General features: G+C 47.6%; 1 protein-coding gene across 1 annotated transcript; it reads right to left on the reverse strand.

The window, feature by feature from the left end:
• Positions 1–19,194: 19,194 nt before the first annotated feature.
• On the reverse strand, positions 19,195–24,529 carry LOC146191896 (uncharacterized). The gene is made up of 2 exons (XM_084600395.1): positions 23,590–24,529; positions 19,195–22,982 (listed from the first exon to the last, which is right to left on the reverse strand). The coding sequence occupies exons 1-2, from the start codon at positions 24,527–24,529 to the stop codon at positions 19,195–19,197; spliced, it is 4,728 nt and encodes a 1,575-aa protein (XP_084456521.1).
• Between the last annotated feature and the right edge of the window lie 372 nt (positions 24,530–24,901).

Raw genomic sequence — 24,901 nt, forward strand, 5'->3', positions numbered from 1 at the left:
GCAGATGATAGTCGCTCCAATTGGGCTGAGCGGTGGGCTTCCGTGAGCTCAGCCAGGAAGTTATGTATACGCATGTGAAGAAGGCGTCCATTGGAGGTGTAGAGGGGTAAGTAGAGGGCGGCCTTATACGCCTGTCGGATAAGGGCGCTAACCTTGTCTTCTTCCGCCCGCGTGAGGAAGAGGTAGGGGAGCGAGTACACAACACGGCTCAGTACAAATGCCTTTACAGGCGTCTGAGGTCATGCTCGCACATGCCACAATGGCGGTTGGCTATGCGGCCAATGAGGCGGATTGTTTGACGAACCATCACAGTCAGCTTAGTGATGGTGGCGGTATTTTTGCCGTTGTTTTCTAACAGGATACCAAGAATCCGGATTTTGTCATCTTCTGTTATCCGGGTGTTGTCAACTGTCAAAAAGATGGGGGGAAGAGGGCTTTGTCTGTACGACATTAGGAGGTCGGAGTATGAGAAGCTCCGATTTGGTAGGGGAACAAGCCAAGCCAACATTTGCGGCAAATGACACTACAATGTCTGCTCCGGCCTGTAATATATCTTCCACGGCGCCAATGTTACCTGTGGTGGTCCACAGTGTAATATCATCGGCGTATAAGTAGTGGGACAGGGCAGGGATTTGGTTGAGAGCGTGTGCCATGGGTATAAGGGTAATATTAAAAAGCAGTGGAGAGAGGACAGAACCCTGTGGGGTGCCAATGCTACCGAGCTTGAAAGATGGAGATGAGAGCGAGCCGATGGTGATTTCTACGGTGCGGTGGCAAAGAAGGGCGGATATGTACTGGTGGACACGCGAGCCGACTTGAAGCGATGAAAGAGCATCTAAAATGGCTGCGTGACGGACATTATCGAAGGCCTTTGTGAGATCTAGGGCAAGAACTGGAGGGAGCGCTAGCAGCGACCAACTGATGCCACTGACTTTTTTCTTTCTTCTTTATTTTATCTTCTATCTGCATGAGGCAGCGGAGTTGGCTCAGCTTCAGAGCCAGTAGCAGGCCCGTGCATTTTCTTTTCCTTTTTCCTACAGCCACAACAACAATATCAACGCCGCTAGCTAGTCAAGACAACGTGACTACATAGATTGCTTTACACCGTAGCCGCCATGCAGAAAGAGAAAGATGGGGTCACCCCTTCTAATAAGGCCCCTCAATCTTTCCTTCTTGCGTGGCGGCGAGGGTGCTCTCCGGTTGGCGAAACTCTCACTCGCTTCACTCGCTAGAGGCGTCAGCGGCATCAGTCAGTCGCTGCTATCTATTCATCGCGCAACGTTCCAATGGGCCCACTCGTTGCTTCCTGCAACCTCCCGATAAGTCAGTTGCACTTCATTTCTCCGACCACAAAGCTTCTTTCATGACAGCCAAGAACTGTTAGTGAAGTGTTTCTTGGTGGAATACGTGTGAATATCTAAAAAAAAAAGTGGTTATTATGGTCTGTAATATTACATACGTGTCTTGCTCAAAAGCTTTGCCTTAATCATCGAAAAGGTGAAACAGCTGATGAGCTGCGCTCAAATTTCGCATTAGGAAGTAACGTAATCGTGGGCAATTTTTTTTTTTTTTTTTTTCAGATGCCGGATAGTTAGGGTAATGGTGTTTAACTTCTCAATGGGACTGAGGCTATGAGTAAGGCCGCATCGCAAGGTGTCGGAAATTTCGGCCAATATCATAAAGCAGTACACGGTGTCTTGCCTTTCCATTTTATCGAATAATAGCCACCGCAACCGGGATATTACACGCGTCTTCAGGTTTAGTATCCGGCCAGCCAAAACCCACCTCAGCGAAGTTTAGAACTGATGAATACTTTTTTATGAGCCTATTTAAAGTTTCCGGGAATCTTTTAGTGTTTGGTTGCACGCTGAATCTATCGATGTCGTGGGGCATGACGATGATAGCATATGCTGTTCCCATGTGTAGGTTGAAGAAAAATGATCTGTACTGTGCCTTCCAAAAAGAAAATTGTTCGGACTGATGAGCCTCGTTTTATTTAGAAGTTTAATATCTAGTGAAGAATTTGCCCACCAGCTTCCCGTTCTTGCGTGTTTACTGCTTCAAAGGTTTAATGCTGCCCTATGTGTAATAAAGGAATTACGCGTGCCTCTCAGTTTGGAAGATGCTATGTTCTCCAGTTTATGAATAAATACGGTACGTGCATCTCTTCCGTCTCTCATGTTGACTTGGGCGGACGTTGTTGTTTTCGCAATGTTTGAGCACAATTTTACCAGCATTTAACCGCCGCTCCACGGAGCGCCATCAGTTTTGTGTCCTGTGTAAGCGCTAACTGCACACAGTACGCAGATACAACTGAGAGACCGAAACTCACAAAGCAGAAGGTCAAGAATTCGGTACATATCCGAGGTGGTCTCTGAGGGGATGTCTATTTACTTCGATTCTGCTCAAGCTCGCATCACACGTTTTTTTTTGTTGTTGTTTTTTTTGTCAGTCGTCCAGAAGAACTGCGGACAGGGGCGCACCACGTGACTTGTGGCTATACAAAGTTGACTCTCTAGGAGCGTTGTGTGTTCGCAGGACGGTTGCCGGTCTGCGCAGCCAGCGGATTGTCATTGCCCTGGTTTCGCGAGAAGCCTGGCTGCGTCTGAATTAATACTGCCACTATTTCGCTCAATGGAGAACAGTACTTGGCTGCCTCCCTTGCACAGTATGTACAGCCGCCCAAATCTTCAACAGGCGCGCACCATGGTCGCCTTTTCTGGGCGCCTGCGCCTTAGGGCGGATAAAACTTGCGGAAGACCAAGAATAAGCAAGGGCTTGATAAGCCCTTGCATATACCTAGACGTTTCGCAAGTTAGCTCCTTCGTAACACTCAGAACCAAAACGTTCGCCTGTCACGCACGCCAGTCAAGGATTGGGGGCGCTCTATACACCAGTGTCCTTCGGCGAACAGGGTCTTGTCGCTTACGCGTCATTTATAGTATATTGCCGCGAAGCACTGAAAGCTTTATTTGTTGCTGCTTTCAATAGCCACCAGCACGTAGCCTTATCGCTATGGTGGTAGCGCACAGAATAATCTTGCTCAAGCTCATTGTCACGAGAGGCGGCTTTATCACTTTCTTTGTAACGCGAGATCTTGTAACGCAAGGTCTGGTACAGCGAGCCCAACGGGCGGCAGTAGCCAGCGGAGCCCTGGAATGAGGTCAACCGACCATTGTGCAAATGTGGACGAAGTAGACGGAGAATACTCTTGTGGATACAACAAGCAGACATCTCTGAAGACGTCCCAAAAACCGCCAAGTAATATAGGGCTAAATAAAGTTTTTCCTCCTCCTCCGAGTGATCGCAACGAAGGACCACTGTTTTCGTATCGTTCCAGACGCTTCCAGGTTCCTTGGATCGGATATATAATGGGTATTCGCAAACTTTCAGTTAAGCGCTCGCGAATACGACGGGCGTTCTCGGTTCGATGACCGACGAACGCGCTTACTGCTTCGCCATGGCCGAATTTATTAGTTGTTGTTTTTTGCGGCCGCTAGCAAGCCCAATAAAGACTTCATTCAGTTCAACGCGTCTCTTTGTTTGCTGGTTTCGGCATCTCATCAACCCTGTGACAATATCAATTTAAAACTGCGAGGTTAATTTACCTTATTTCCTGAGATGATTCTAACCAAGTTGTCCGGAGCTCTGAAAGGCACGTCCTCTCGACCTTGACATTTTAGAGAAATTTAGATAAGGTTATTTTTGAACGGAAGAATTCAGAACGACCTTGCAAGTTAGCGTTGCGCAAAATCTTAATGGCCCTCACTGCCTGCACCCTTAGCTTAAATACGCAGCTGAGTGTAAAACACATAAGATGGGCTAGTATTTCATCTGTATTTCATGTATTTTTTGGGCACTGGATGCTACCTCAAGCTGCATTATGCAGCTTTTTGACCAGTGTCCTCTCTTCCCACTGTAATGTGTGTGGACTAATGAACTTCAATCTTCGACACGACAACGACAGATTAGCGGACACACCTCCTGTCAAAGGCCTAACAGACCAAGGATAAGATATTTGTCTTCTGTAGCATATGCGAAAGAACAGAAGAACATATTCACTCTGAACCTTTCAAACTTGGAAACTAAAGAGAACTACTGTACATAATATTTTAAGAAAAAAAAAGATGTATAAGACGTTGACTGCTCTCTTGAATTCCATTGCTGATATGAAGGATGGCGAAATGAATGAAAACGCCCCAGCGCTCCTACCTCGAGTCTGCTCATAAATGTTACTGTACGGATCTGTGCGTCTTTGTAAAACCTATCGTTTAGTTAACGTTGACTATGACGTTTTATTTATGCCTCTCACACTAAAGAAGCTCGACACGGTGAAAGTCTGCGAAGTTAGCAACTCAGAAAAAAATAGCTAGAGGACTTGGAAAATTTTGCGCGCGGTCTCTTCACTTTGCTGACGTTCGAAGTCTCAGTTTCTTGCTGCACCCAAGATCGAGCTCGCCGCGGCCAGCGAGATATCCCCAGACCCCCAGAGAAATTAGCTCCCGCTTCTTGGACTGATCACTGAGCTCTGAATTAGTTTTGCAGACTCCAACGCAAGATTAAAGGCGCGCGAGGCTTCTACACTCAAGTAACTAAATGCGGGAAGCTAACAAACAACGCAACTACGCCAGCGCTCTTTGAATTTGCCTTCTTTCTCTTGAGATTTCTTTTTTGTGTTGAGAATAATAAAGTTCGGAAAGGCGCTACTTTGAATTTTTTTTATTTTTATTATCATTTTATTAAAATAGCACTGAAAATTCTTTTCTCTTTCTGTAAAACTAAAATTTGTTCAGAGTGTCTTTTTTTCTTTATTATCATGTTCATTCCACGTAAGAAGGCCTGCTCGATAAGTATATAGGAGAACATAATGATGGAAATTGCAGCCGGAGTTTTCAAAACTATGACGACGGAGCCGCTTAACCTCGTTGGGTTTTCATCCGTTATTGGTGTAAGTAGTGACGACACTGCAGTCGCGATCGAAAGCCGCATAAAATCCAATGACAGGTTTGGAAAGGAAAAACGAAAGCTCTCGATTATTGGCTTTGCATTTTGCAGAGCTTAACTTACCTGCCCGTCTTAGCGATATGTTTCTGCCATTTTAAAATGCCGACACCAGGCGTCTAAGAAAACAGTACCGGCGTCGTTATTTTTCAAACTGCTGGGGACAAAAAGGATTCCTTCTGTGCTGATAGTTTTGGCGATGGAAATTTTTAACAGCTTGACTGTGTCCACGAATGCCTTGATAATCATTATTCGGTTCTCTATTTCGAGGTCTGCAATTACATTTTCGGTATGGAGTGCTGCTATTCTTCCGTAGGGCGAATGCTTGAAAGGGCACTGTGGACCTCCAGCAGCATACTGCTGTTTTTTCTTTTGCGCCCTGTTTCAAGGTTCTAACGGCGAGAGGTATAAAGAACGTTAAAATATTGTAACCCTGTCGCACTATAGCTGGCAAATGACGCGGGTAGCACATGTTCGGTGCCATAGTGGCCTTATGGCTTAAGATTTCCGTGCTTCTTTACTTTACTTTACTTTACTTTACTTTACTTTACTATGTCGAATATAGGATTGATCTCTCCGCATGTGAAACCACTTTGTTATGAAAGAGCTATAAAATTATTTATAAACTCCTCTGACATTGAACTGAAAAACTGCGCCGTGGTTCTGTAAAGGCGGATGTGTAATGACGTCAGACAGTAACCTCATCTACATAGCCTACACAGCAGTCGATACAATCAACAGTAAAAGAAAAATGAGATTTGGTTTTCATATTTCACCCTACAAAAATTTCTGGCGCATCAAATATGTCGCGTATATTTCGGCATCCAAAGTGTTGTAACAATGAAACAGCTTTTGTTCCGCAGAGGTATTATTTCCAGTGCTCTTCAGTGCTTGCAGAGCCACACGGAAAAAAAACGTGCTCTCAGTCCAAATGATTCCTGTGCTTTTAATTCAGGTCTCCCCAATAATTTCATTGCCAACAAAAAAACACAATCTGTTCTTGTGTCTCAAGTCTTTGATCCTCAAAAGAAATGTAAAAAATATAGCCGGGGCAGTAAATAATCTTCGCTGGCCACTACAAGACTGCACTATGCGTACGTGCGTGCGTGCACGTGCTCACAGAGAGACCAAATCACATGCACGCAAAGAGACAGGTACTCACAGGTTGACGAGGCGAAAGCATCGTCGCCATGGTGACGGGGAAACCACCTAGAGATCCTAGCGCACTTCACCTTGGTCGGTCATCACGCCGGCTTTCGTTAGGCATCGGCGGGGTACCGCGTGTCGGATGTCTTCTTTCCGAAACAATGCATAGCAGATAATTGACGAATAGGAAGAGCCGTGTTACAAGACGACAGCACAAACTTTCCATCTTTGCAGTCTACTCGCCCGTATACCATTTCACTCTTCTCCGTCTCTCTAATACTCTTACTGTGCATGGCGCCTTGTGTATGAACATAACGGGAATTCTGCTAGTCGTGGCGCGGTATTGGCTAATTTCTTTTAATGTCCTCCTGTCCGTCGTCCTTGGCCTCTTTTCGTTAACATCGCGAGAAGTTTGGGTGTTTTCGCACCAAACTTCACCACGCAGCACATTTCGTCGGCGTACAGCTTCAGCGCAATGCTTAACGGGAGACAGAAAATGTATCCTCTTTTTCTTACATAAATTTTCTGGTTGCATCTTCTGCAGCCTGTTTCTTTCTAAGTGTTCTCTAATTCTCACTCGCCTTGAATTCGGTTTGATACTTTTGTTTCACTTTCATACCTTAGCGGTGCATGGACTAGAAGTGACCGGAAGTCGGATTCTGAGTTCCAGTTATAAAGAGATCAGGGAGTGGGAGCAACGGCAACTGACACAGCGCAAGGCGCTTAGGTCGCTCGGACTGGCGAAGAGTCTTGAAAGTGAGAGCGAGGAATAAAAGCCTTGCCGCGCCAGTGGGTGACAACCAGAATAAATCCATGACATCGAATAACATTGAAAAAATGATCCAGAACGGGTAAAGGGACAATTTATTTATTTCTATGCACTTCACAGTACTGAAGAGAATTATCCGCAAAAGACAGCATCATCGCGTAAAATTTGGAACTCGCCTTTAAATGCTCGGTTATCGCAATGCGTAGCAGGAGGAGGAGTGAAAACCGATTCAAAATTGACTAGCCCAACAACTTGTCCTCTTATTTTATGTGCCAAACACGCATAATATTAGTACTGTAGACAGCTGTCAGGAAGGAGGACCCGAATCGAAGGCATTTTTTATTCTCCAATCACGAAGCTTTCTTGCTGGCTCTTTGTACTGTAGCAGATCTTTCTCTCTATCTACATAAGGAGAGCACTGGAAGAAGAAGGGGCAGGAGTACCACCACCCTCCTGGTCAGAGAGAGTGTTGACAGATAGCCAGCAAGAATGCAGCTAATGCACTTCGTTAACAACTGCATTAATTGCAGATTAATTACGATAAGTTTATGGAGGCATGCCCCTCTTTAAATTCAATGAAAAATTCCTCTTCGGCTGAGCGAGGTGAACTGAAAAATTTTGGCATACGAGGAGTATACCTATATATGTACTAATACCACGTACTCCCAAGGATTTCTCGCAGAACTGCAAAAGAAAAAGAAAGAGGGCGAAAAGTCTTCCATCTCCTGGCCCGGCAAAGAAGAAAACATACATACATACTTATTTAGACTTCTTACACTACTGATGGCGTTCATCAGTAGTGTAAGAAGTCTAAATAAGTCTTATGAAACATAAATATCTGCCCCACATTCCTCCAACTGGCAACCTATTGCGCCCGCTGTTATTTATCCCAGCACACTCAACAAATCACACTGAAGAATCTTGGAATCTGCTATGTCGTCTTAAACGCCTATCGGTACTGGCAGCTTACCATCATTGATTGTTTATTTTTACTGCGATATCATACCGTATACTGACACAAGCATGTAATCATGAACAATGGGAGGGGAAGCTGGCTCACACACAGCTCTCCTTTCCATACCCGCGATCTGTCCAAGAGTGAACAGGTGCATTCAAAAAAGCTTTTTCTCGACCTACCGAAGCGATATCGGAGCTATTCGATACGAGGCGACAAGAAGAATAAAATGGGACTACTATTTAAAAAATTAGGTTTTAAATTCCTCTGCTGTGTTTATCAGCACAGTAGCCGATGTTCTTTATTTTGGGAACGGAGCTTTCAATTAACGCAATAAAACATTTGTCGAAAAAAATCACCTGAAATTCATTTTATTCTGTACTCTTTCTTTGCACCGCCCCGCCGGGGTGACGCAGTAGTTAAGGTGCTCGACTACTGTTCCCAAAGACACGGGATTGAATCCCGGCCTTGGCGGCGGCCGCTTTTCGATGGAGGCGAAAAGCAAGGCGCCCGTGTGTAGTGCGATGACAGTGCACGTTAAAGAACCCCAGGTGGTCGAAAGTTCCTAAGTCCTCCACTACAGCGTCTCTCATCGCCTCAGTCGCTTTGGGACGTTAAACCCCACAAACCAAACCAAATCTTATAGCCGCCAATTACCTTATTATACGAAAGGCAACACGAAATAGGTATAAATCCCGACCTTAATATGTGCGAAAGTGCCAACCTGGCCTACGGGTATCGTGTCAAGTTTAGTGTCCAAGGGTTGGCAGCGACACCGGAACACCGACGCAGGATCTAAAAGCCTCGCGTTAAAGCTCTCGTTCACCAAACAATCAGGGTTTGAAGGCTTGTCTCAACGTGAGGTTCGAAACCATACTCAAGGCGATGCCATATTAGCTTTTCAAATGAAGAAAGCTCATTTTGTTGGCGCCCTGCAACACGGGGAAGAAGGCGAGACTGCACCGTCACTTCTACAGCGTCACTTTTTCATATAAATACGTTTTAGACAGAGTGGCAATGGTTGTCATAAGATGGCTTCGCCCTTTTTCCAGCCACCTATCTTTCCCCGCCTGTCGGAACGTCAGACAAGGCTGGACTCCCTTACTAGCCTATAAAATGTGCTTAAATTGCATACGGGATACGGACCCTGCACACCGCTGCCTTATATGGGGCCCTGCTCATCAGGGTTTGGCAGGAAACGAGGCAGCAGACGCAGCCGCCCGCGCGCTCTCTCACCGGGCTGTTTTCTCCTCCCTACCCGATCAGCAACCCGATTTTAATCCGGCCTACACCTTCAAAGATATCACGACGTACTATCAATATTTGTCATCGCCTTTACCCCAGCCCATATAAAGGTCTCAAAAAGGCGGATGAGCGGCTCCTTCTCCGCCTTTTCACCAATACATTGCTGTGCCCGGCCGCCCTAAAACATTTTGACCCCTCCTTTAGTGGCAGCTGCCCACACTGTGGAGCGGTGTCTTCTGACATCTATCACATGGTGTGGGCCTGCCCCTCCAACCCGACTATTCCCCCCATCCCCAACCCAACCCGGGAGAACTGGGAGGCGGTCCTGCTCGGCTACCATGACTTACAGGCCCAACAAGCCTTAGTCGGACGCGCCCGAGCGGCGGCAACCGCCACTGGGGTCCCCAACTAGGGACCTCCACCTAGTGCTTGCAAGGACCGGTCCCTTATGGGCCGATCCAAACATACCTCCTGGCCCTCGTGTAAATAAATGTTCTTACCACCACGACCACCCGCCAACAGCATTCGATATATAAATGTGAAAAAAAAAAACAACTGTCGCAGTCTAAGCGTATGTTTGAATATAGCCATGCGAGAGAAAGCTGTGAGAGTAGCCGCGATAACCCCTGTTACTCCTTTTCCAATCCGCGATTTTTTTATTTTTTTTTTTAAATAAATAATTAAAGGAAAGAGGATGCGCAGTATCTTACATTTTTTGTTTCTGTAGACGCCTGAACCGCGCCGTAAGGTAAGGGAGGAAGGTGAGGGCGAGTGTGCAAATAGAATGTTGGGCGCCTACACATAAGCAGGTCAAAGGTTCATGCCACGTTTTCATATTCTTGTTTTAGGTTTTTGGGAAGGAGAGGTGCAATATATATTTGGATGAACACCATAGAATGGACCGGTTAGGCCACGCCATCTCTTTGATGGTCAATACATAATCAGGCTAAGATCACATTTTAACGAGAGCGAAGAATTGCGGACACCTGCAATTAATCAAGATAAATCCACGCCTTATATTTAAGACCAATTATAACTTGGTTTAAAGGGAAAAAAGGCTAAGTATCTGTCACACGTCTGCTGTTGTTGAGGCTGTGGGAAGAAGGAAAAGAAAATGTACGGGCCTGCTACTGGCTCTGTAGCTGAGCCAGCTCCGCCGCCTCGTGCGGACAGAAGAGAGAAAGTACAGAAGAAAGAAAAAGAGGAGGGAGAGAACGACGCGCGCCGCAACAGTCACCGTCCACCACCTAAGCGTTTGCGGGTGCAATGACGGCCTACAACAGAATACAATTCAGTGGCTGGTTAGCCAACGCCGCAAGCGGCGTAAACACACCAGCCCCAGTTTCGCAGGGCAAGGAACAGCCACCCTTCACCACCTCCACCACACACTTTTCTGTGGACCTCTGAACCACGACATAAGGAAAGCGAAGAGGTGGTTGAACGCCGCCTGCTTCGGACGCCGCACGTACGAAGAAGACGTGCGTCACGTGGTTATGAACTACGCCGAACAAGCTGCGGAAAAGATTAGCCAAGCCTTTGCTTTAATATTGACGCTGATATTCACCACTTACTGTGGCACTGCGCTCCACTGAAACCTACTAGAAACCGATACACAATGGTAGCAGGGGTTTCACCGAGAAATATGCTGCTTCGTATATTGCCTTCATCGCTCACTCATCGACTTCGAAAGTCGGCAAGCTATTTTACAATAATTAAATAAATTCTTTGTAATTCATCGCATGCCCCTCTAATGTCCTTAGGAGAACAACACCATGTATAAAAAGGTAGCTTTGGAAAGCAAACTCATCCGAAAGAACGGGGTAGCATATTTGCGTCACACCAGATCCGCGTCGAATGGCTTCCAGGACAAACTGACTGTTAGACACGTACGTACACAAACCGGGTACGCGCATGAACATAACCAGATTATCGCAGACACATATATGCATGCGTAAACAGTCTGATTTGACCGTAAATCTCGTCTTCCCATAATCACACATCACTCTCAGGGCCCCATTGCCAAGGGGCCTGGCTGGAGCGAGTGTAGAGAAGAGGAGGGACGCGATTTATATGAGAAGTCGATTTTCCTTTGGTACCAGAAACTGAGGAGTAATTCGTCGGATTGTAGCTGCACATTTCTTTGTAGGAGACCGTAATGGGATCATTGTTTTCCTGAAGGCCTTTAGCTCGCATCCAGTCTGTTACGGCGAATGCATAAGAGGGCGCTGATGAAACCAAAGCAATACCACAAGTAATACCACGTTTGGGAGCGCATGCGTCCTGGTTCTTGAGAAAAAAAAAAGTGTATATTACCTGTGCTTTTTTCGAATAAACTTCAGTTGTTAGTCAGCGCTTGTGCGTTATTCTCCTCTCTGTTTGTCCCAAGTAGCCGCGCTGTTTTTTGATCTTGCAATGCACCAACTAGCTCAGATTTCCGTTCTTCTACCACATTTCCAGAGCAGCTGCTGCTTTGCAGGCTAATTTGAGTACAAGAGCGCAAGACACGTACCCGAAGAAGCACTCCCGCCAGAACGCGCGGTGCGGCAGCGTGGCCGGCATGTTCTACTAGACCTGGAAACGCAATTAGTGAAACGTGAACTCATTCCCATCAGTCAGCACTGGCTCGTCGCTAAAATGTTGATGACATGTCGAGTACGAAGGCGAAGATTTGGAACCGCTGCTGCTCTCTAACAAATAACCTTTCAGCCATAAAATGATTTCATTTTTATTTCATTTATGGTGGCCCATTTACAATGGAATGGAGGAGGCCAAGGTAAATGTTCAAAGCTTTAGGAGTCATTGGCCTTCTTTGCATATTGGCGGACATATGACAGAGAGAAGATGTTACAGAAAAAAGTCGAATATAATTACGCTCTAACAGCATAATTTAGGCAATAAATTTCAAAAAGCCGATGAGCATGATAGTGTTAAGGTACAAATGTCTCTGTCGGCCTCTAGGTAGGATTTAATAGTCACGGCAAGGTGTTACCAATCATCAGAGGTGGGCAACCTCATGAGGTTTCGACCTCATGAGGTCAACCTCAACCTCAAAGTGACCTCAACCTCACGGAGTGAGGTGAGGTTGAGGTGAGGTCGTCCACACCTGAAATATTTTTGAGTGAGGTCAGCAAATGAGACCTCAACCTCATGCGTGAGTTTGAGGTTGAGTGAGGTCGTAACTTAGTGAGGTCGGCTTGTGAGGTCGAAATTTTTGTTTCCCACAGCGATAAAATAGCCGAAAAAACACCTTTCATAATGCCTGTCGTGTACACTCTTTTGGCTACCAACGCGCACGTAACGAACAGTTTGTGTCTGTGCGTTTGCGTTCGACACGAAAAAAAAGGAGGGGGGGGGGGGCGTAAAGCGCTGCGCGGCAAACGAGTGGGGTTGGACGACGGCTGCAGACTCGAAAGAAGGTGAAACAAGATCCCGCCACCATTCCGAGCGAGTTTGGGAAGGGAGAAAGTCTGCGCAAACTCGAAGGGTTTCCAGACATACGTGGGTATGTCGACTTCTCGGGGGGAAAAAAAGCTAGAATAGTAGAAAAGAGGGAAGCGCAAGATCCAGCAACCAAGGAATTGCTTGGGGAGGATGGCACGAGAGAGGAGGTTTCAGAGAGGCATATGGAAAGAACAAGTATGCAGAAGAGACGAGAGATAAATGGCTTGACGAGAAGTCACCCCACGAAGACTGTATTTTAGTAAATAAAATCTGCTTTTGCTATTGTATATGGTACGAGTTAAAACGAAAGAAAGCAGTGGGACGGTAGATCGTAGTTGTATCAGTGCAATCCACTCTTTTATTATTATTATTATTATTGTTATTATTATTATTATTATTATTATTATTATTATTATTATTATTATTATTATTATTATTATTATTATTATTATTATTATTATTATTATTATTATTATTATTATTATTATTATTATTATTAGTAGTAGTCACTAGACATTAAATTAACCCTTACATAAAAATATAAATTTAATGTGCCCTTCTCGAAGAATCATTGAAGAACAGACAGGTGACTGACGACTGCTTGCAGTCATTCTCATACCCTACATGAGCTTGCGCCTTTTTCATTTACATGTTTGTTTATCGAGGGCCTCCCCTCCGTTTTACAGCTTGCAGCCAAAGTAGCGGGCGCGCCTTTTGTTCGTAAGCTGGCTTCTGCTCTTTCGGCTCCGCAGCCGGTGTCCGATCTCAGCTAGCGGACAAAGCGCGAACCCGGGAACCCCTCGGCATTTCTTGGAAAGTAAGCCACTGCACATACGCGTGCCTCTGGGAGTTTGTGAGTTTTAGGTATTTTTAAGTGCGTTTCTGTCAACGGGGCCGAGAGTTACAAGGACAGTGGCAGTGTGGGCGAGACAGCGAGTTGTGTGCGTGGTGCTCGAGCGTGTGAATGCGCGAGTGAAGATCTGCGTCTCCTCTTCTCGGTAGTTTTTCAGTACACTTGCACCACCCCTATTTTTCTTCTTGTTTTCGTTTTGTGTGGTTACTTACCAGTGCCCCCTCTCGCGTTTGTGCACCCGCGTTTACTCACAACCGGCCGCTTTTCTGCGGTACGGCCAGTCCTCACCCTCCCCCCCCCCCTCCTCCTAAGAAATAAAAAAAAAAAAAAATCAGAAAAGACAATTCTCAGATTCTTCCTCTTGCAACATTCTTTTCTTTTTTTTTACTTCTTTAGCTTTTGGTTATGCGCTATACCTCCGACTGGCGTATTCCTTTTGGTCTAAAGAAATATAAAGACAGGCCCTTCTTGCTTCTCGGAACGCCGCGGCGGCTGCGCGAACTTCTGTCGCTTGTCGACTATGCAGGCATCTCATCGTTTCGCAGGAGGGAGACGCTAGTCAGTGTTCAAACTCTGCTCTTCCTCCCTGTAGACGCGTTGCCACCCTGCTCACCACCCGCTAGTCTTCCTCTCTTGACGAATATTGTGCAGTTGAAGAAAAACGAAACAACTCCCGTAGCATGGGTTAAGTGTTCGCGCTTCCTTCTCCCAGTGGGCGTGGTTCTCTCGTCGCGACTAGAAGCCGGTGTCTTAGCCCCACGTTCTCATCGACAGCAATCGTTCCTGGAACGTCTGCTTGGAAGTCGCCCCGAAACGGCGTCGGTGAGCCGCCCGAAATCGGCAAAAAAAAGGCAGCATCTAAACCACTTGCTGTGTTCTTCGCCATTTACCGTGGCCGTCTTTTTCAAGCGAGGACACGCAGCCATGCCGTGGTCGGCGACTTGCTGTAATTTATGACGGAAGTTTCCGCCCTTTCCTGCCGAGGTCTGCCCTTCTTCTTCGAGGTCTATCGCATTGTTGCGTTCGGCGTCGAGGGTGCATGACATGGTTGCGGTTATGGCAGGTGTGGTTATGGCAGATATAGCGAAAAAATCTGAATATACCGACGATGAGGTGTGCGCGCGCAGTTGTCGAATTGGCGAAGACATCGAAGGCCATTTCCGTTACAATAGCCACGCAAAAGAAACGAAAAGCACTGTAAACTCGGAATGCATTCACTGCGACAAGAAACTGTGTGGGCAAGGAAACTAGCTTTTGAGCTTCTCTCGGCATCTCAAGGTAATGTGCGAATTATCCCTAATCCAACGTATTATTTCTTTAACTTACATCAATGATAAAAGGAATGTTTTGGGGCTGCAAATTCACCGTTAGTTATTATAAGTAGAAGGGAGGGTAATCTTTCCAATAATTTGTCACGGCGTTTGTTCTATACAGCACAACCCACTCGTCAGGATTATCGAAAGTAGCGCAATGTCAAAAGTTAAGCACGCTTTACCTTTTCGTAACTAAGCGTCTCTGCATATGGCAACATTTTGTCTGTCCGCCTCTTGTGATAAGTCCCACGTCAGAAGTCCATTTGATAAAAGAATGTTATGGTACTACAACTTCCATATATACGCAAGTGGTCGATCTACTTTTTTTTTGTAACAGAGACGTTACACTGAGGTAACATTAGATTGTTTGTGATTTTGTCATCCGATTCGATTTAAAATCGCAGGAAAATGTCTTTACCAAGAAATTATGACATGCTTGTCATGAGGAAACACTATTTGACGGTCAGAGATATGTGCGACGTTTCACTGCAGACCTTCGGGAGTTCGCATCCAGCAGCACCAAGGACACATAAGCATTGCAGCGGGAATTAGGTCAAAAGTCACCATATCAAAACAAATAAAATAAAATTTGAAGAGTTGAAACTGACCAATTATACTGCCGTTATTAGGTCAGCCTGCTATGAATCAGTAGCCCCGCTGGCAAATGTTCATTTAAATTTTTTTACTTTACAAGTAACCCTCATCATATTCAATGTTGTTTAAAATTTGTGTCGTTATTCTGGCATGTCACCGCACAGGACTTGTGCCATGACGTTTTATAGTTAGTGTTCTCAAGTGAAAAACCTTTTATTTATTTTTTTTTTTGAGGTCGAGCGACCGACCTCAAACTCACAGTTTGAGTTTGAGGTGAGGTTGAGTGAGGTCGGTGGTGGCATCAGAAAAATTGAGGTGAGGTCGCCTGGTCAAACCTCAACCTCAAAGTGTGAGGTTGAGGTTGAGCGAGGTCAGGAAATTTTTATTGAGGTTGAGCTGAGGTTGCACTTTTTGAGGTCAAATGCCCACCTCTGCCAATCATATGATGGCCCCTAAACAGGGATGAACCATTTTTGATGGCTGCGCGTATTATATTTCTGCTAACCGAATAACATCCTAAGGAATACAAAGTTTCTATTTTAGAGGCCTGCTTCGTTACTGGGAAGACGATGCCCTTCTCCTCAATTTTTCTCGTTTGCGGAATGCAGTTTAGTTAGCGGCGTGTGTCGTTTCGTGAGCAGGAGACCACATAACAATATATAGAAGCGGGTAACTTTCGAGCAACACGGTTGGCCGCTGTCTTACTTCGTACAATCTACGAAGCACGCCACTAAGCATTTGGAGGCCACTATAAAGACTCTTTCTGTATCGCGCCTCCAGGCTTCGTACCAGCCGCAAGAAAATCTGGCGCCGGTTAGCGACTACAGTTTCAACACAAACCAGGAACCCATTCAGCCAATTTCAACCCCCCCACAAAAGCGTATTTTTGCTCCTAGCCAGAGGCATTAAGCCGCCAATAGCCGGTCATTACCAGCCTTCGGAGGCATCTGTCGTCTTTTGTGCGGGTGGTGTCAGCTTAAGACAGTGATAGACGTTTTTGGAATCATTATGCAACGTTAGCCATTCGTATGTTGAAAAATTTCCCTTTAGAACGATGGCCGTCTTCAGGAACGCGTGAGAATGATTTAGGAGCGTGCTCTGTCCTATACAAACACTTTCCACTCGCATTTCCATCATGCGAGTGAAACATTTTAGTACAATAGATCCAATCAACGCAAAAGCCGAATTTCATGTTGTGACAGCCGTTTCAACTTCAGTCAACCTCTAGGTCAAACATTTACGATCCAACTACACTAACATAAATGTTGACCCATGAACTTTAGATTTGACACTTAATCGTGGACCCTTAAGTGACTTCATTTGGACAGAATGTCATTGATCTTTAGACTCCCCGCAATACGTTCATTCGTGTTGCGGCGAGTTTAAACAAGCATCTAGACAAGCACTACGTCAAAAATCGAACGATTCATGATGTGACGAGATCGCCTGATGAACGCGCGGAATAAGAGCCATAGCCGACAGAAGCCAGGGAGGAGGAGGCGACGTCACTGCGCTGGTTTGCCGGAAGCTAGAATCTGCGGGGGTTCCGTCCCTCTCTGCTGCGAGCCGCTCACGCTGGTTGGATATTCGAGGTGTCCTGCAGGTCACCAGGCGCGCGGGTCCCCACGGACGCACCCGCTTCCGCACTCCCCTTTCGCATTCTTTTTGCTTAAAACGTTTCAGCTTTGAGCCACCGTTCTGCATGGACGTGGTTTTTTCTGGCTGGCACCAGCACCGTGTTCGCCACTAGGTAACTGGCAGGTGACATGGCCGGCACAGATTAATCCATGAGTTTCCTGATTTCACGAGACCACATGAGATGTTCAAGATTGCAGAAATTACTCACTCGGGCACGCCCTCCGAGACAAGAGGTCGAGGTGGTCGTATGCTCCTGCGCCCTTGGATTTCCGCTTCTATACCATGGGGGCACTTTCGTAGAACCTGGTTGAAGCGGACTTTATGTCTGTGTCGGGTGGTCCTTGCGGAAAATGTAAAATTTTGGGAAATTTTGAATTTCTAGAAAAAAACATACGAGGTAGACCAAGATATTACAGAAAAACTGGGAGAATTCTGAGGATACCAATATTCAGATAATTACCATTGAGATGGGTCAGAAGTTTGGCATCGGTAGTAATTAGTCACGAATATGAGCATACATGCTTTCTTTTCTAGAAATTTAACTTCCCAAGCTGTTGCGACTTAGCATTTAGTAGCGATGACAGACATTTTATCTGCAATCATAGAATAAACAGTCTTTTACGGTGCAACACTGCAAGAGGCGGGAGGCGGACAGCAGTGATTTAGCTTTTTAATCTAGATGCAGTTATGTCAAGGATCTCGTCTGGTTTGCCTTTTTAGAAGTTAACCTATTGAAGTCAGTTACAGGCTGTGCAGTCATAAACTTACAAGGAGAAATATGACCATTTGAACATCATTACACTGACTGAATATGCTTGCTGAAGCGCTGACAGGATCGGTATGCGCCTCTAGGCCAGCTGCTTTCCTAAGAGCTGATGCTCACATTACGCGCCTTCGAGCTTCAAATATGCGCATTAGAGCTCTCGATGGCGGAACATAAAGGATTGAGGAGGCAAATGAGCAGGAAAAATGCTCCTGAAAGAATACTATCGTCCTCACATTGTATCTTCAGACACTACAGTGTAAGATGGCACCCTGATGAGTCACGCTCAGGTTTTAGAATGCAGCTCTACTCTTCGTGCAGCAACTTTCAGGGTCGTTCCCTTGCGCTTTAGGACTTGGGCCACCGGGGCGGGCAATGCGCGAACGCTCCTGTCCACGCTACTGTTTGTTGCTTCTTTTCCTCTTCAGTAAACTACTGGGGCCATCAAGTGATCGCCCCAACCGTGGACAAGGAGGCGCTTCGCAGTGATACCACGTGACTGGGTAAGGAATCTGTTTTGCCAGCACTTAGTTACTAAGTCTTCCGCGGATGAGGTGCGCACTGAAGCGAGTGCGGCGACGCTTCGGAGCAGACGTCAGGCTGAGTCTGATCATCCAGTTGAGATAGAATCCCAAAAAGTAGCTACTAATGAAAACGGGATCGGCTCGAAGTAGAGAACGAAGCCTTCGCATATAGAGGAAAAACGCCAACATAACAGCGTAGCCATGCTTAAGAGGGCTTTCAATCGGATATATTAGTTTACCCCCGAACGTTTTCTGTCTGTCAGTCGTATTAATCGTTGTGGTCGTCGTGTCTGCGTTGAGATAATTTGGTCACAGAATAAAACTCCGGTGAAACTTAACAAACTGATTTAATGGCTACATATGAAAGAAACTGTACACAAATTCAAACTGACGACCGTTTCGTTCGGCGTCTTGCAAGCCACTGTCTTTCGACGACGGTTGGCCTTGTTCCTCTCTCCAGGCCTTCCCTTCTTTCCTTTTTTTTATTTAGGGGGGCCCCACGCTTGCGTGGGCCCTTGGAGCCTGGCAGTCGCGGCGCTCGTTCGGCGGTGTCGGTAACAGAGGAATCCTCCTCACTCACTCCTCGCGTCCCCGGTGCTGGTCCGCAGCCCCCTAGTAAGCTCGGATTTCAGGGCAGGCGGGCGTCTGAGACTTGTTAGGCCCATCGCTGTGCCCTCAACGGCGCCAGTGGATCGGGACGCTTTGAGGGGCGACGAGCCGTTGGTCGACTGGCCGGCAGTGGCAAGAAGCAGCCGTGCCATTTCCGAAAAGGGCACTGCGGCGCGTAAACATACACACACACACAAGCGCGCACAAACACACACACCCGCGAGTGGCCGCTTGGCCGGCGATCAGGGGAACAAAACAGCCGTCTCCTGACACGTCCTTCTGATCTGGTTTTTGTCCGTTTTTGTCCCCGACACATTCCCCCCCGAAATGACGAAGTCATTTGTTAGTCGGAGAGTTCCAGAGGGTAGAGCAACTGAATTGGACGGCGAAGTCTGGTTCCCCCTGGCAGTCGGACTTCAAAAGCTCTTGTTCGGTTGTCTCTTCCCGTGAATGCCCTTTCAATTATTCCCAGCTTCCACATTTGCCGCGGCTGTAGGGCTTCTTTCAGGAGGACCACGTCTCCAATTTTAACTTGCTTTCCCCGTTGAGCTCCTTTGGAATGGGTCAGCTGTAGCTCCTTTAAGTACTCAGTGCACCAGCGTCTCCAGAACCCTTGCAATGCTTTGTTGCGAGTTGAAATCATTTGTCGCAGGTGGTTACAGGACAGGGCAGAGATTTCCTTTCTTTGCAGCTCCGGAAGAGAGGTCAGCCGTCTTCCGGTAAGAAACATAGCGGGACAGAGCGGTTCAGGTTCGTTCGGCTCTGTGTAAACATGAGTAAGTGGTCGGGAGTTCAGCACCGCTTCCACTTCAGCCAGCGTAGTTGACATTTCCTCGAACGTCAAGTAGCTCGTTCCTAGCGTCTTCTTTAAAGCTTGCTTCGTTAGTCCGACAAGACGCTCGTAGAAGCCGCCCCACCATGGTCCGCGTTCCACAATAAATTTCCATTGAACCCGCGAGTTCATAAGGTGATCTTGTACCGGGTCACCTCGCATCACATCCCAGAGGCAGCCCAAATCCCTGTTGACCTTCTTGAACGTGAGGGCATTATCACTGTAGATGGTGCTCGGGAGTCCTCGTCTGGCAGCGAACCGGCGAAACGCGAGCAGAAACGAGCCTGCCGACATGTCGGCAACCAGCTCCAGATGGATGGCTCGAGTCACCGCGCAGGTGAACAGCGCTACATAGCACTTCGTAGGCGAGAGCCCTTTGACGACAAGTGGTCCGGCAAAGTCGACGCCCGTCACCTGAAAGGGTTGGGCTTCTGTTATGCGGTCTGTTGGCAGCGGTGCTGTTACTTCGTTTGCCGGCTGTACGTTGAACCGCTGGCACGTTATGCATTCTTTTACAATTCTTTTCACCAGCTGCCTTGCTCCGATCACGTGATATCTTTCTCTGAGCTGCGTAAGCGTGTGGCGTATCCCTCCGTGCAACACTTTGAGGTGGCAGTAGTGGGCAAGCAGCTTCGCTAGGTGGCTTCCCTTTGGTATGACGACAGGATGTTTGGAGTCATAGCTCAAGTGGCTCCGTTGTAGCCGTCCGTCAATCCTCAGAACTCCGTTTTCGTCCACCACAAGAGAAGCATTTCTGAGCGGAGAGTCGTTGGGCACCGCTTTCTGATTTCGAATGCTGTGCAGTTCCTTTGAAAAGCCTTCTCTCTGCTCATTCCGTATCCAAAATAGTTCGGCCCGATCTAGCTCTTCGGGGGTGAGGGGTCCGGCTTCATCGCTTCGTCGTCTTGCCTTAAAGATGAAACGAAGCACCCAAGCCGTGACTCTGATCAGTCTCGTGAAAGAGCTGTAGCTGCTAACGTTCATTAATGCAGGCGTGGTCACCTGAGATGTCATGGCCGGCAGTGCCTTGGTTGGCTGCCTGCTCTCTAATTCCTCGTCCGTGAAGGTTGCCTGCACCAATCCATTTGGCCACTCGCTTTCATGTGCGCAGAGCCACTTGGGTCCCGTCCACCATATCTCACTAGTCGCAAGGCGGGAAACTGTGACGCCACGCGTCAGGAGATCCGCAGGATTCTCTTTCCCCGGGCAGTGCCTCCATTCATAGCATCCGGTGCTTTGCTGTATCTCACGGACGCGATTTCGCACAAACTGCTGCCAGCGCTCAGTGTCACCTCGAATCCAATGGAGAGCGATCGCGGAATCGGTCCAAAGAGTAACGCAATCAGGGTGCTTCCCGAGAGTCTTTACTATGTAGCTGCACAATCGAGTTGCAAGCAAACATGCCATCAACTCCAGCCTTGCTAGCGTGAGTTCTTTAAGTGGAGCCACCCTCGATTTGCTCATTACAATCGTTGAAGTTAGGCCGTCTTCCGAAGCAATGGTGAGGTAGGCGACTGCCCCATAGGCCGCGGGACTGGCGTCTGCGAAGATGTGCAGGTGCGTTTTTGTAGCCGGCCCACTGAAGTCCGCTCCGTAGTACCTTGGTACCTGTATCTCGGGAAGATGTTTCAATTCACAATACCAGGTTTTCCAGCCTTCAGCTATGTCGTTTGGTAGGGCATCGTCCCATTCGACGTTCTGGCGCCACAGCTGCTGAAACAGGATCTTAGCCCGTACGATAAAGGGTGACAGCCATCCCAGTGGGTCATAGATCCGTGCGGTAGTTTGCAGCATGGAACGTTTGGTGTCTGTCTCCATTGTTTTGGAGCTTGCGACACATGGCGCAAAGGTCAGGCGGTCGGTAATGGGGTCCCAGGTCAGTCCCAGCACTTTCAGCACCCCTGAGAGGAATCCTAGAGACTTATTTTCGCTGCCGTCTTGCCCAAATAGCCGGCGTAGCCTCTCGTTATTCGACGACCACTTGTGCAACTTCATCGAGGCGGAGTGGAAGATCGCGTTGGCTTCGTTGTAGAGCTTCAGAGCCCCTTCTTCGTCATCTGCACCGGTTAGTAGGTCGTCTACATAAAGGCTTTGCTGTAGCTGGCTGGCAGTGTGGGGAAACTCTTCCTCGCAAGCTTTCAAGTGGTGCTGAAGGGTAGCGGAGAGCAGAAACGGGCTTGCGGTGGTTCCAAACGGTACTCGCTTCATGCGCCACGTTTCAATGGGAGGCAACGAAGTACCGGCCTGAGGAGTCTCTCGGAACCAAAAAAATCGCAGAGCGTCTCTGTCTTGCTCTCGCACTCCAATTTGCAGAAAGGCCTGCTCAATGTCCGCGACAAGCGCAACTCGATACTTGCGAAAATTGAGCAAAAGCCCGACGAGGTCTGCCGTTAAGTTGGGTCCTGTTTCAAGGTTGTCATTAAGGCTCCTTGTACTTTTAGCGTGGGAAGAAGCGTCAAATACAACTCTCAATTTTCTGGAATCACGGAGCACTGCTTGATGAGGCATGTGGTAAACGCAGTGGTTGTGGTCGGCCTTTACCTCTACCCGTTCTGCCATGTCTAGAATATCGTACTGCCTGATCACCGCGTCGTATTCTTCGAGAAGGTCAGGAGCTCTTTTGAGTCGGTTCGCCAATTGATTGAGGCGCTTCAGAGCAATTTCTCGGTTATCCTCGAGCGAAATCTCGGATTTCCAAGGCAATGCAACCTCATAGCGGTTACCGACTCGCTTGATGTTGTCCTCAAAGAACTCTAAAGCTTGACAGATTTCGTCGTTCTCCTCGACCTCCTTTACTCCAATCGATTCCAAATCCCAGAATTTAGTCAGAATATCTGTCGTCTGCCTCTCGATTACAGATGTTCGTAGTGTCACGGTTTGGAAGCAGTGGGTCTGCTCGGCATCGTCCTCAATGGGCCCTTGAACAGTCCAGCCCGCTGATGTTTCCACTGCTCTCAGTCGGTTTTCTAATTTGACCGATCTACCTGTGGTAAGGTCCCATATGTGGTCAGATCCGATAAGCAGATCAACACATTCTGTCCCGTTGTTGTTTGAGAATTCGGCCGGTTCGTAACCAAGGGACTTTAGTCGTTTCATTATTCTCTCTGGTGGTGAGGGAATAGGTTGATCGCAGATGGTATCTGTTTCCAGTACTTCGAGTTCCCGATCGTCTCCGCGGTTAGTCTTTAGTGTAACCTTTACTCTTCGGAACTCGCGTTCGGCTTGGTGGCCTCCGAACACCCCGACGGTCAACCTCTCATGCCCGAGAAGCGTACATCCCAGTTTCCGCGAGGTGTCAGCTGTGATGTAGGAGCGCTGACTTCCCCCGTCGAACAGAACTCGTACCTGAGCCTTACCAGTCTCTCCACTACATAATGCAGTTGCGGTCTGCAGCAAAACGGTTTTTTTTTGAAGTAGAGCCGTTTCCCGTCGTAGTAGTTTCGAGGCTTACTTGCGCGTTCGTTACGGTGCGGTTCGGCTCAGGTGGCCTGTTTCCGGTGTACGAAGGGTCGCACATTGTGCTAGCATGCTTCTTGCGACATTTGTTGCACTGGATGCTTACGCGGCATGCTCGTGACTGGTGTCCAGATTTAGTGCACTTGAAACATCGGCCGGACGACCGCAGAAGTTGTTTCTTCTCTTCCAAAGTTTTTGCGGCGTCACAGCTCTGCGTTTTGTGCTCGTTGGAACCGCAGAAAAAGCAGGTCAATGGGGTAGCGTTTTGATGTAGCATCGCAGCCGATCGGACATGCCTGTCATGCGTTTTCCCATGCAGCCTCAAATTGCCTTTAAGTTCTTCTCTAGGTTGCTGCTTGAGGTCCATGCATTGTAATGCATTTAAATTCTCCCGACTTTCGACTTCTACTCTCAGAAAGGAGAGTAGCTTTAAAAGGGAAGAAACCGTACCTTGGCCGCTTTCGTTAGTTGCGTGTGACGACGCATCGGTGAGGGAGCTCTGTTCGCAGGCGAGGCTGTCGGTGTCGACGACGCACTTTCGGCTAAAGTCCAACAGGATGTCACGTGGCATCGCTCTTTGCACGATCGGAATTAGCATCGAGCTGTAGGACTCCAGCTTTTGTCCGAGCGTCTCGAGGCCTTTGATGTGTGCCGCCAAGGTATCGTATAGACGGCGAAGACCACGGATATCGTCTGATGAGCGCACGGGCTTCAAGTCGATCAGCCTCTTGAGATGTTCCTGAACAAGAAGCTCCTCGTTGCCAAACCGTTTCTTGAGCAGCTGGATGGCATCGTTGTAGCACCTTGCGGTCAGTGGAAGACCCGCGAGTGCCGCTGCCGCGTCGCCCGTGACTGATGCTCGCAGGTAGTGAAATCTGTCGATGTCAGACAAATCTTCGTTTTTATCGACTACCTGCTCGAACACTTCCCAAAAGGGTTGCCAGTCAGAGCGCCGTCCTGTGAATTTCAGTAGGTCGATCTTCGGCAGTTTCACTCTTGTCTTCCCAGATGTGGCCGTTTGGGGGGCTGGCGTGGTCGTTTGAGTGGCTGGCATGGCCGTTTGACTGATGATGCCACTACCCGCCGATTCCACGGCAGCCTGCGTTGATAACGGACCACTATCAACTTGAAGCTTTAGTCCAGCGAGGCAGGTTATGATCCGGTCTTGATATTCAAATACTTGCTCGTAGTCGTTTTCTGCGTCATCTTCCGGTACCAATGGTTCAATTTCCGTGTTGACAGTATCAAGTTGTTGCTCTAGCTTGCTGAGTCTAGCATGCAGCAACGTAGCTTCAGTAGTTGTTAGTGACGTTTGCCGCTCGTTGAATTCGTTGATGACCCTTGTAACTTGCGAGCGCAAAACCTTCCGTTTCTTTAAAAGGCGTTCCATTTTCTTCGAAATTAATTAGCCAATAAGTGAGCTCACCGGATCGATGACATCGGTAGTTGTGACCAATCGTTGCCGAGACGTCCCTGGCGTGGATGCGTTGAGGTGAGCGTTGAAAGAAAGCGTTGAGCTCACAAATCCACGGCAGATCGAGTCCCGGGTTTCGGCACCAAACTTTTTGTCAGTCGTATTAATCGTTGTGGTCGTCGTGTCTGCGTTGAGATAATTTGGTCACAGAATAAAACTCCGGTGAAACTTAACAAACTGATTTAATGGCTACATATGAAAGAAACTGTACACAAATTCAAACTGACGACCGTTTCGCTCGGCGTCTTGCAAGCCACTGTCTTTCGACGACGGTTGGCCTTGTTCCTC

Source organism: Amblyomma maculatum, chromosome 4 (assembly GCF_055883805.1).
Source record: "Amblyomma maculatum isolate TAMU_Amacu chromosome 4, ASM5588380v1, whole genome shotgun sequence".
NCBI lineage: Eukaryota > Metazoa > Arthropoda > Arachnida > Ixodida > Ixodidae > Amblyomma > Amblyomma maculatum.

What these genes read in the sequence shown, in the direction of transcription:
- LOC146191896 (XM_084600395.1), bottom strand. Translation starts at nt 24,529, where the DNA reads ATGGAACGCCTTTTAAAGAAACGGAAGGTTTTGCGCTCGCAAGTTACA. An exon ending in AACTAACGAAAGCGGCCAAG is followed by an intron (nt 22,983 to 23,589) that starts GTACGGTTTCTT and finishes CCTACATCACAG; the next exon opens with CTGACACCTCGCGGAAACTG.